We start from the raw sequence: 13,170 nt of genomic DNA on the forward strand, positions 1-13,170 counted from the left end.
GACAAAGATAGTTGGAAATGATCACTCTGGATAAGAACTGTGTGCTGACAGTAGGTAAAGGAACAAACATGATAACTCCTCAGTATCTGTATTACAAAATTACAAAACATAATGTCCAAAAGAAGGGGGGGAGAGGGACAGGGGCGGAGGGAGAAAGAGGGGGGGAGGGGGAGAGAGAGAGAGAGAGAGACAGAGAGAGAGAGAGAGAGAGAGAGAGGAAGGGAGGGAGGGAGGGAGGGAGAGAGGGAGAGAAATGACTGCCACAGTGCCACAGAGGCAGAGACAGGCTGGAGGCTGGGTGGTGGTGTGAGGGAAACTGGGATCATTAGTGGTGGGATATGGACACTGGTGGAGAGACAGGTCGGAACATTGTATGACTGAAACCAAATCATGGATAGCTTTGTAACTGTATTTCTCATGGTGACTCAATAAAATACATACATACATACATAATAAAACAATAATAAAGTCCTTTGAAATAATAATTCAAGTCCGTATACGATTTCTTAAAATGAGTTTACATCAACAATACCACAGGGCAGTATATCCAAAGGCAAATGCTTCCTGATCTCAGTTTCCAGTAATAAATAAGATATACCTTATCTATTTGATATAACAATCAAATAGAAATAACAATTAAAATATGGAGTGGATTACTTGGGTTTTTATCTTTCTGAGATATCATGCAGGAAAAAATTAAATATAACAAAATACCATCAAATGGAAAAAATCCAAAGAACTTTCTTAAATTTAAACTGAACTCATTTTTAACCTAGCAATTTACTTCTGCCACCTATGCAAAATTCATAAGGTCTTTATTTAAATATTTCCCATTGGAACAATTTTTCCTGAGTTTGACCATAAAGTTTAATGTATGTCAGATGATGATCCTTCCTGATCCATGAAAATCAACAAAACCATCCCCATCTCAAAAGTTTTAAATATTGCATTTTAGGTAAATTATTAAACCACTTCTATATAAAATGGCTGGAGCTTTGTCAATAATGAAAGTTTACTGCCCCGATTTATAAGTTTTCTAAAAAGTTGTTTTCTTATTTTAGCAGAGATGTTTTGCAACAATCAGGACAATAACTCACAACTGCCATGATGCATTCATAGAAATAATTTGTTGAAGCCATAATAAATATTTTAGTCAGAAAATTATTTTAAACTATATATTGTCTCTGTGTTGGTGGTTCATAAATATATTTTTTGTGATACTCTGATGTGTTAGGAAGCAATTTCCATTTTCTGTTAACTGATTTATGTTTATATATTTGTCAGCTTCACTGAAATCTACTTGACATGTAACAATGTGTAAGTTTAAAGAGTGTAACACACTGATTCAACATAATTCAGTAACGCAAAAGCACTACCCACTATATAGTTAGCTGACATCTCCAGCATTATCACAAAATTATCATTTCTTTACTATGGTGAGAACATTTAAGTTTTGCTCTTAGAAATTTTCAAGTCTGTATTACAGAAGTATTAACTGCAGTCATATTAGACATGGAATTAATTCAAATTGTAACTGAAGGCTTGCATTTTCCAGCCTATATCTCCCAACTCCCCAGTCCTGCCACCCCTGCTAACCACCTCTCATCTATTTCTACAAACTGTGTTATTGAAGATTCCACACATAAGGGATACTGCCAGACCAAATTTCACTACTTCTACTCCAAGTACTTAAGGAATTTATTTTACAGGTCAAGTATCAAAAAAAAAAAAAAAAGGTAGCTTACTTGCTTTTATCCAAACTTAACATCATCCAAAGATTACTTGGCATCACACAAACATAACTAATATGACAATTAACACAACTTCTAATGAAAAAAATTCAAACAATTTGGATTTGTTCTTTTCTATTTGACATTTCCTTTAGCATATCATCGTCAGGGACTATTATGAATAAGTCACATGGAAGATTCCTATCATGGCTGAAAAACATTCCACTGTATATAGAGCCACACACTGAATAATAATGCTTGCTGACCACAAACAACATATAAGAAGATGGCCCCTATATGCAGCACAGATAGGTGGTAGGCCAGTGGTTTTCAATCTTCACACACCTGTGAACCAGCACCAATCCACAGACCAGTAATCGAAACCAGTGTAGTAGGCAATAACATCCAGGTTTTGTAAGTTAACTCTATGGTGTCCTCACAACAATAAAATCACCTAAAAAACATTGCGTGGGACATTTGACCTTGTTAAGAGATGCACAACTAATTGTATCTATTCAACCACTGACAGATACTTGGTTTGTTTTCATATCTCACTGTTGTAAATAATTACCAAATAGACAAATGTAAGTATCTGTTAAGATTCTGTTTCATTTCCTCTGGATACATGCAGAAGAAGAATTGTTAAATCTTATGGTAGTTCTATTATTTGTTTATTTATTTGGTTTTGGAATTCTACCCCGCAGTGCATGGGGCTAACACCCAATTCTGTACTCAGGAATCCTCTTGGCCATGCTGAGGGAATGATGATACACGGTGTCAAGACCGAACCCAGATCCACTGAACCCCTGTACGATCTCTCTAACTCTCATCATGATTCTGAGAGGCTCTGTACTTCCTCTTACTATGATTCTTACTATGGTGAGAACATTCCCTGAGAGGCTTTCAATTATATAACTGATTCAATCTCCTGCTCAGTATTTTTTTAAAGAGGTATTATGATATTTTTCATATTCGAGACTTTCCAATTAAGTCTTAGTAGGAGGTATGCTTCTCGGAAATAGATCCCTGTTTCTAGAAATCTACCCAATTCTAGACTGCTCAGAGTAATCTACAATCTTTTGTAATTTCACAGTATCAGATATAATGTCTAGTTTTTTTTCCCCCTGAGTCCAGTTAAAGGTCTTCTTTGTTTTTTCTTTGAAAAAACTAGCTCTTGAGCTTCAGAGATAATATACAGATTAGTTAACGAGTTTGCCTTGCATGCATCCAAAACCCATTCTATCCCCTGAAACCATATATGGTCCCTTGAGCACCATCAGGAGTAATTCCTGAGCATAGAAGTAGGAGTAAGCTATAAGCACCACTGAGTATAGCCCAAATCAATCCACCAACATTACCCCTCATCAAAAAGAACTAGTTCTTAATTTTTACTGATCTTTTCTTTGTCCTTTTGCCTCTACTTCATTTATTTATTTTTCTCTGACACGTTTCTGTCCAATTAACTTTGGGCATAGTTTATTTTTCCATTTTCTGGAATATTAGTTGCTAAAATAATCGTTGGGTTTCAGTCTAAAAATATAAACTACTAGTATCTTACATTTCTGCTTAGTATAAAAAGATTTGGAGTTGAAGTTTACTACTATTTTTTTTCTTCTGGGGAAATCCATAATTTCAAGATTATGTTATCTTAAAGACTAACACTTCCAAATATATTATTGCCTCATACACCCCAAAACATTATATTCAATGCAGTCCCTATAAGGATACCCATGACATTTTTCAAAAAAAAATCAGACATTTATGAAATTCATATAATAACTGTCCCTTCCTCCTGAAAGCCAAAGTAATCCTTGGAAAATAGGAGCTGGGAAGCATTACTTTCCCCAATTTCAAACTATACTACAAAACAGTATTAATTAAAACAGATGGTACTGGAATAAAGAAAGACCATCTGATCAATTAAATAGAACTGAAAACCTAAAATAGATTCTCAAGTATATGATCAGTTAACCTTTGATAAAGAAGCAAAAAAGATGAAGCAGGACAAAGAAAGCCTCTTCAACAAGTGGTGCTGGGGAAAAACTGGTTGGCCACATGCAAAAAAAATGAACTCAGATCTCTTCCTGACGCCACACACTAGTCAAATCAAAATGGTTTTAAGACCTTGATATTGGACCTGAATCCATAAGATATTTAGAGGAAAACATAGATCCCTCCATGACATTGGGACTAGAAGCATCTTTAGGGATGAAACACCACTGACAAGCAAGTATAAGCAAAAACAAAAACAGAAAAAACAAATGGGACTACATTAAATCAAGAAGCTTCTGCACCTCGAAGGAAACAAAGACCAGAATACAAAGACAGCCAATAGACTGGGAGAGGTTATTTGCCCACTGATAGAGAGTTAATATTCAAAATATATAAAGCACTGGTATTTATATATTTATATATTTATATATATTTATATTTATTTATGTTAAAGCACTGGTATTTACATTACAAAAAATGCAACCTGGGGCTGGAGCAAAAGCACAGCGGGTAGGGCATTTGCCTTGCATGCGGCTGAGCCAGGTTTGATTCCCAGCATCCCATATGGTCCCCTGAGCACTGCCAGGGGTAATTCCTGAGTGCAGAGCCAGGAGTGACCCCTGTGTATCACCAGGTGTGACCAAAAAAGCAACAAAAAAAGAATGGAACCCCATCAAAAAATGGGGAGAAGAGATGTAAAGAAATTTCCTCAAAGAAAAAATACAAATGGTCAAAAGGTACACAAAGAAACATTCGTATCACTAATCAGGGAAAGACAAACCAAAATACCTCTCACACTGTGAATGTGGCTCTAATCACAAAGAACAATACCCGGGATATTGGTGGTGGGGAATGTACACTGGTGAAGGGATGGGTGTTTGATCATTGTGAGACTGTAACCCAAACATGAAAGCTTGTAACTATCTCACGGTGACTCAATAAAATTTTAAAAATTAAAAAAAAAAGAACAATAACCAATGTTGATGAGGATGCAGGGAAAAAAGGGGAACCAAATTTACTGCTGGTGGGAATGTTGACTGGTCCAGCTTTTTTGAAAAACAACATGGATAGATACTCTTAAAAATACTAGGAATTGAGCTTCCATATAACCCAGTAATTCTGCTCCTGGGAATAAGCCCTCAAGGCTCCAAACTCCAGGCAGAAAAGGCATCTGCACTCCTGTGTGCACTGAAGCACTATTTACAATAGCTAGAATCTGGAAAAACCCAAATGCCTAATGTGAATGCCTAAAGAAGCTATGGTACATGTAGATGTACCATACAATGGATACCATTACATATATGCAGCATACCATTACAATGGAATACTGTAACAGATGTTAGAAAAAAATGAAGTCATGAAATTGGCTGATACATGGATGGACATGGAGAGTATCATGCTGAGTAAAATGAGTCAGAGGGAGAAGGACAGACATAGGATGATCATCGTTGGGAAGGACAAGTAAAGAGAGGCTTCTAAAATCTCAGGACTAGGACGAATGGAGACGTTACTGAGACCGCTCAAGAAATTTAATGATCGGCGCCTTCCGCCCAGAGATGAACCAAGAGCCGCGGCACGAGAAGCAGAGCCTCCCGCCTACTGACTGTGATCCTGAGGTCTCCTAACCCATTTTGGCACCAGAGCAGATTCTTGCAGCCATGCATTTTGACTGCGAACTGAACTACAACCTCGTGCAGCCCGGGGAGGGATTTTTTTCCCTCTCCACCCCATTTTTCTGAGCGAAAATGGCGGCAGCGGCAGCAGCCACGCGGTGAGAGCCACCCTCTAAGACCCCTACACCAGGAGGTAGGACTTTCTTTAGTGACGTAGCCTGTAGGTGATCCTGGGAGGGGAGGTGTTCCCGGCGCGCCTTCCGCCCAGAGATGAACCAAGAGCTGCGGCACGAGAAGCAGAGCCTCCCGCCTACTGACTGTGATCCTGAGGTCTCCTAACCCATTTTGGCACCAGAGCAGATTCTTGCAGCCATGCATTTTGACTGCGAACTGAACTACAACCTCGTGCAGCCCGGGGAGGGATTTTTTTCCCTCTCCACCCCATTTTTCTGAGCGAAAATGGCGGCAGCGGCAGCAGCCACGCGGTGAGAGCCACCCTCTAAGACCCCTACACCAGGAGGTAGGACTTTCTTTAGTGACGTAGCCTGTAGGTGATCCTGGGAGGGGAGGTGTTCCCGGCGCGCCTTCCGCCCAGAGATGAACCAAGAGCTGCGGCACGAGAAGCAGAGCCTCCCGCCTACTGACTGTGATCCTGAGGTCTCCTAACCCATTTTGGCACCAGAGCAGATTCTTGCAGCCATGCATTTTGACTGTGAACTGAGCTAAAGTATTAGAAACCCAAAACCGCGCGGCCGGCCGCGCGGGCTCAAAGTCTTCACTTTTACCAAGGAAGAGAAATTATTAGATGATGCTTATTCAGCAGGCCTGATTGTTGGGGAAAATTTCCAATCAACAATAGTGAGTTCTGTATGGAAATATGAAATGTACTCAATATATAGAGAGAATAATGGGAATATCATCAACTACTTAGATGGGGGTGGGGTGGGTGGGGGGTGTATTGGGGTTCTTGGTGGTGGAACGGGTGCACTGGTGAAGGGATGGTGGTTTAATCAGTATTTGACTGTGACTTAAACCTGAAAGCTTTGTATTTTTTTTTTGTTTTCACGGTGGTTCAATAAAATATTTCTTTAAAAAAAAAAAAAAAAAAAAGAAAGAAATTTAATGATCAACGGGATGATGATGATAATGTTATAAATATATACTTTTATATATGTATATATGCACAAACACACAAATGGAGATTTACTGGACTGCTCGAGAAATTCAATGATCAATGGGATGGTGATGATAATGTTATAAATATATATTTTTATATATGTATATATGTACAAACACACAGACACACACACTTTCAGTAAGTGTTGCAAACCACAGTGCCAAAAAAGGAAGGAAGGAAGGAAAAAAGGAAGGAAGGAAGGAAGGAAGGAAGGAAGGAAGGAAGGAAGGAAGGAAGGAAGGAAGGAAGGAAGGAAGGAAGGAAGGGAGGGAGGGAGGGAGGGAGGGAGAGAGGGAGGGAGGGAGGGAGGAAGGGAGGGAGGAAGGGAGGGAGGAAGGGAATCAGTCTGCCATAAAGGTAGACTGGGGGTTGGAAGGGAAAATAGGGACACTTGTGGAAGGAGGTGTGGTGAAGCAATGGGTGCTTAAATAATGTACAACTGAAACGCAATCATGAACAACCCATCCTTACTTCTCAGGAGGCTGTTCCCAAGCCACTTTTTCAGAGATCCTTCCCATCAACCCATTTTAATCTCTGCACCTCTTTTGCTCACATTATCTTAGTCTTCCTTCTCTGCACATTTCACACTACATATTCATATAATACTTGGTTTGCCTATGCAGCAGATAACTAGCAATAAATGAACACTTTTTTTAAGCAATATATTCAATGCCTTCGTCAAATCTCTAAGTGAATGATTTGAGGCTCTTTCTGTTCCTGGCGCGAGCAGGTATCATTGGGCTACACTAGCTCGCGACAGGGACAAATGGAGATGTTACTGGCGTCCGCTCGAGCAAATCGAAGATCAATGGGCCTACAAGTGATACAAGTGATTCAATGCCTTATACGTATCACATAGACATCTCATCATAGAAAGTACAAAACACTTGTTGAATAAATAAATGCATGAATAAATTGCTATATTCCTCCTGTCCAAGTTGAGAATTACCAAAAGTACAACAGAATTTTAGTGTTTTCTGAGGTACATTATACAGTGAGATGTATCTTTTTAGTATTACTATTTCAAAAGAAAACATACACACAAATAGAAATGACACAATAGTAGCATATAATTATCATCCTCATACAACTTAGCCTGGACACCAGCAGGCACAGTGGTCTCATTTCCCATCTGCCACTCCTGTTAGCAAAGGGGTATATCCTGCTATGCACTGTGGGACAGAGAGAGTAACTCCGGTAAAGGGAAGTAACATAGTCAAAAGGCCAGGTGCTCAAAATCTAACAATGGTATCCATATCTTCTAGTCTCACTTTTTCATCTTCTATCAGTAGTGATCCTCACCTCACCAACACTGCAGAGTAAGAAAAAACTACAACTGACTCAGGTACCACCATACACCCTGGGATACTGCTGGGAAATAAGGTGAGCAACAAGGAAGGTAAATTAAACAACCTAACAAGATCCTGGAACAGTCCAGGTCCAGAGATTTATAAAGAAAAGGTACAAAAAAATTTTCTGGAGAAAAGAAGTCTGGATTGAGGACAACTCAAGCTTAAAAGAGCCATGTAAGCTATAAACCATGACAATTATTGCCAGATTGAAGGCTGGATGGCTTGCTCAAAGAGTATGCACACAGAAGCAGAAAGAACTGGATATCATGGTCATTTTCAAGTGACAATGAGCTACCATATCAGTTTTTAAAAAGAGAGAGTCCAAAATACTACAATTCAATGAATACAAATACATGTTTAACAGGGATTAGCAAGCAAGAAATTGAAATAAAGCAGTCAACTGAAATAGAGAACAATGCAGTAGACCGAAGAAGCCAAGAGAGACAAAGAAAGGGGTAATATAATGTAGGGTTAAAAAAGAAAGAGTGGAAATCATTTCTAGTCTTATGACTGGGAGATTAAAAGAGTATACTGGTGAGAACCAGACTACTTTTGGTCCCAGCAAATGCTTGCAGCCATGTCTCTAGACTGTGAACTAAGCCATAGCCCCACGCCGGCTGAGGAGGGGAAAGATCCTTCTTTCTAGGTTTTTTTTCCCCTTTTTTGGGAGAAGTGGTGTGGCATCCGCCATATTATGAGAACTATTAAGCAGGTACAAACTTGGTGGCGTGGGAAGGAGAGAAAAAAAAAAAAGACTTATGAACTTGAAACAGCGGGACACGTGGACAGTCTCTGGCCGGGGGCGATACCGGTGCGCGCTCCGCCAAGATTCAACCCGAGTGGCCACACTTTTGTGCAGCCGCTCTGCTGCTGATCAACCATGATCCGGAGGCCAGCTAGACTACTTTTGGTCCCAGCAACTGTTTGCATCCATGTCTCTAGACTGTGAACTAAGCCACTGCCCCATGCTGCCCCAGGAAGGAAAATGATGCAATTTTAACATAAATCTCCCTGGACTTAATTACTAAAATACTAAAATACAGAAATCCTAAACCATCTCCTCATTCTCAGCAATTGAAAAACTAATTATCAAATGCTTCCTTGTCAGTAGGGCTGTTTTTTTGGGGGGAAACTCCAACAATAGTGAGTTCTGTGTTGAAATATAGAATGTAATCAAGGTAAAGAGAAAATGAAGTGAAATTTATCAGCTACGCAGGCGGGGGTGGTGGGGTGGGGGGGCGGGAGGTATACTGGGGTTTTTGGTGGTGGAATATTGGCACTGGTGAAGGGACGAGTGTTCGAGCATTGTATAACTGAGACATAAGCGTGAGAACTTTGTAACTTTCTACATAGTGATTCAATAAATAAATAAATAAATAAATAAATGAGTATACTGGTGAAAAAGTCAGAACTTTGCACTCATGCTTTAAGAGCATAGTGTAAACCCTGATCATAGCCTCCCCTTGGAATGCAAGTGCCTGCTTAAGCTTTGGGGCAGAAGCATCTACTTCAAAGAGGGTTGACTTGATTAAACACAGGGTGGCCAGAGGACTAGATAGAAAGCCAGGTAGCTCTCCACCATAAAGTGCCTTTGTTTTACAAATCATGGGTAGTCTTTGGATAATTGATAGGAAGGAAAGATGCAGGTTTCTTCCTTTTTTCCCTTTTTTCTACTGCCTATCTTCCTATGCCTTAAATTTCCACTTGTATGACTTATACTCACCAATAAAGAATGAGGCCAGGAAACCCTAGCTCTCCTCCACCCTGCACCCCAGCCCTAATAAAAGCAGGACTCCAGGCGAGTGCTGACTTGCACAGGGGTGCTCACCCCCTCTCAACCACCCCAATGGCAACCTCACAATGACCCAACCATGTTGAGTAACTTACATATCGTACAGGTAATAAACCATTCCCTTACCCCCCAAGCCAAAGTTTCTTGCCAAAGGGAGTCTTGAAATCATAATAAGAACCCAACTGACCAATTCAGTCACAATATTGGATTAAAAAAGGAAAAACTGAAATGTCTATGAGAAACTCCTGGGTGAGTGCCTCTCCCGCCTACTCCCCCTCACCCACACAACCAACCCACATTCCTAACCCATGGCTTTAGTATCAACACAAACAATAAGAAACAGTGAAGCAGCAGGAGCATTTAGACCCAAAAGGTTCTACTGATAAAGGCTTTTGTAAAGGGGCTAACAGCAGGTGGCAGTATATGTGACAGGACAAAGCTGGGAGTTTGAATGGGGAAAGAAGTGAGGGAGCAAGGACTAAGTAACTAAGTGACTAAGGTTCTAAGTTCAGGAAAGGTAGAATTCTCTGTCTGAGAGTCTAACTGCACAGGTAGAGAGATGAGTAAGAGTCATCAATGAAAGGTGATATGGGCTACCTGATCAGTATATAGTAAGTACATCAAGGGGACCCATCTTCCTTGGCTCAGGTTAGGCATAACCAGATTCTCTTTCCCCAGACTATAAACGTTTAAAAGAAATAGATGGTAATTGATGCCAACTCACTTTATAACACCCTTGAAAGAGTATCCATGTTTATTCCTGTTGATATTCTGATTCTTAAGACTGGATTACTCACAACTGTCCCCAAGTCTGAGAGTTTCTTCTATCTTATAGTCTTTAATAATTTCTCAATCTTTGTTTTAACTTTAAGCCAGAACCATTTGTGATGCTCACCTGATTCAACATGGTCCCTGCCTACAGCCAACTAATTTGTGTTATAAAGAAACCAACAACCAGAAAACACACTTTTTCTATTTTCTTTTCTTTTTTCTTTTTTGGCTTTTTGGATCACATCCAGCAATGCACAGGGATTACTCCTGGCTGGCTCTGCACTCAGGAATTACTCCTGGTGGTGCTCGGGGTACCATATGAGATGCTAGGAATCGAACCCGGGTCGGCTGCGTGCCCTACCCACTGTGCTATTGCTCCAGCTCCAGAAGCTTTTCTATGATCAGAACATTTCTGGCACTATCACATCCTTAAAATCCTTTGTCTGGGTGTCCTTCACCAATACATTTGGACTGATGGGCTCTAAACATTCTATTGCTATTTCACATCCTTCTTTTCTCAGACTTCTTCGTGAGGCTAATTTCCTGTTTTCTGCGCAATGTGTCCTTTCCTTCCTTCCTTCCTTTCTATAAACCTCTTTATTTCCCTTTCCCTGGTCAAAACCTTGGCTGAAAATGATCCATCTCTCTTTTCCTGCTTCTTTGGTGCTTAGTATTTTCATACCTAACCTCTAAAACAAAACCATCTTAATTGGCACATCCTAGCAAAATTTTTCTAGGGCATGATTCAGGAACAACAGATGCTTTTCTAATAAAAACATGAACAAAGGTGACCTGTTTCTAAGACTGAGTATAAATACCACATGTGCTCCCATGAAGCCATTCATTTCTATTTGAACAAAGGTTTTCAGTGAAAATTGGAAATCAAATTCTTATTTATTCCAGATGGTCTAAACCCATTATGGTAAATAAGCATGTATAAGCATGTACCTCATATGAAGTACTTTATGTTTATTTTATATAATGTAATAAATAAAATATGTTACAGATAGTAGTTAATATATTTAGTATGGCATAATATTTTATATATTTATGTCTATTTCATAAAAAACAAAGCAGTATTAAACACTTTAGAATTTAACTAAAGGGAAAATCGTCACAAATCTAACAGGTAGAATTATCAACCAAAGAATAGGCTAAGATATCCTTCACAGACACTGATCTCAGAAAATATATGACATAATCATAAAAAATTAACTCTGTTTAACTTCAAACTTATGAGGAATTAGCTGTTTACGTCTAATCTTTCTAATAGCTACAAAAAATTAATTTCATGTATATTCAAGATTATGTAAAATTACTGCACTCAACTGACAAAAGGAAAATAACAAATCTTAACGAGGTCTATATCAAGATTTAATACTCAAACTCTCTAGGATCACAAACATCAGCTGCTGTTTAGCCACAAGTGTTCTGAATTGTTTAAACTGATCTAGACCATTTCCACCTGGCCCCAAAGCAAGGGTTTCTGAAGAGCTGACGTTTCCCCACCCCAGCAGACACTGGGCAAAGTCTTCAGAGCAAGGATCTGGGGAATCAGTGTGCAGATGACTGCTTCATGAACGCGGGGATGACATGCTACTGGGCCAAGGCTGCTATTGCCCAACAGAACAAAGCCCTTGACAACAAAGAATGCTCTGACCTCGGGTGGCTGGGAGGAAGGCAACACCGCTGAGGAGGATTAAGGGAGTATCTCAGCTGGCTGACAGCCCAGCCCACCTGCTCTGGTGGCTCCTACCTTGGATGCCTGAGGCGTGGAGATCACGTGCACTGTGCTGGGTTTGACTCCATTAGCCTTGGGCCGTTTATAAAGAGCAAATCTGCTTTTCCTCCGTCCTCGGTCTCCATTAGGCAGAGCACCATTGTACCTAAAGAAAGAGGAGAAAGAATTCATTAATTGGTGGATTCCTGAAGTTAAGGATGAACCTGAGGAGGAACAGGGGAAAGACAGACTTGGTCCTAAAGAGTTGCCTGTTCAATACCCCACAAAAACAAAGGGCTGCAAAACAGACTTCAACTGTAATGAAATTCAAATCACTTCCAGAAACTTAATTTAAGAGTGATGTACAGAGTAATTATAGGTTTCCTGTTCCATAAAGTCAGACTCTTCAAATCTTTTTTGAAAAGACAGGGTATAAATAAGCAAATGAGAATTCTGCAAAGGCCTTATGAGGGCTGGCTCCATTCAGCAAGTGCCATTCTTCTGGACCCCAGAGAAATCCCCAAGCAACAGTTTTAAATGAACTAGTTAGAGAGCAGCACACTAATTACACCCCGGCTCTCACTCAGACCGTATCTTAGGATATTCACTTCACAGAAAATCAAATTTGGCTTCTTGAATTCTTAAAAGTTCTGGATCCTTCCCATTATTGCATGAAATCTCTCGTTGGCCAGAAACAAAAAAAATCAAACATGAACTATAAATCTACGAGAACACTGCCCATTTAAAGCTCCCCACCCACCAAAGCTCTAGCTCACCTACTGTCAAATAACTCATCAAATGAAAAGGAGCTTATGTCCCTAGCAGATTTCTTTACTAATACCTTAAGCATAGCAGGTAATTTTAAAAGGCTGTGTTTAACGGCACCACAGCTGTTCAGTGGGCGTTTCAACTTGAAAATTTCCCTAGACAAACAGGACAGCCCCGAGCTCCCTCAGAACACCCAAATCAGGGGCAGCAGTCTTGTCGCGGCTGTGTTCCATGGTGCTCAGCAGAGCCTGGTTC

General features: G+C 40.0%; 1 protein-coding gene across 1 annotated transcript in view; it reads right to left on the bottom strand.

Moving 5' to 3' along the window:
• Nucleotides 1–13,170, bottom strand: part of PELI2 (pellino E3 ubiquitin protein ligase family member 2) — a 208,487-nt gene that overhangs the window by 139,705 nt on the left and 55,612 nt on the right. The window contains exon 2 of the mRNA XM_055130926.1: nt 12,184–12,313. Coding sequence (XP_054986901.1) covers nt 12,184–12,313 — 130 coding nt within the window. The remainder of the gene's footprint in view (nt 1–12,183; nt 12,314–13,170) is intronic.

Source organism: Sorex araneus, chromosome 3, assembly GCF_027595985.1.
Source record: "Sorex araneus isolate mSorAra2 chromosome 3, mSorAra2.pri, whole genome shotgun sequence".
Lineage (NCBI taxonomy): Eukaryota > Metazoa > Chordata > Mammalia > Eulipotyphla > Soricidae > Sorex > Sorex araneus.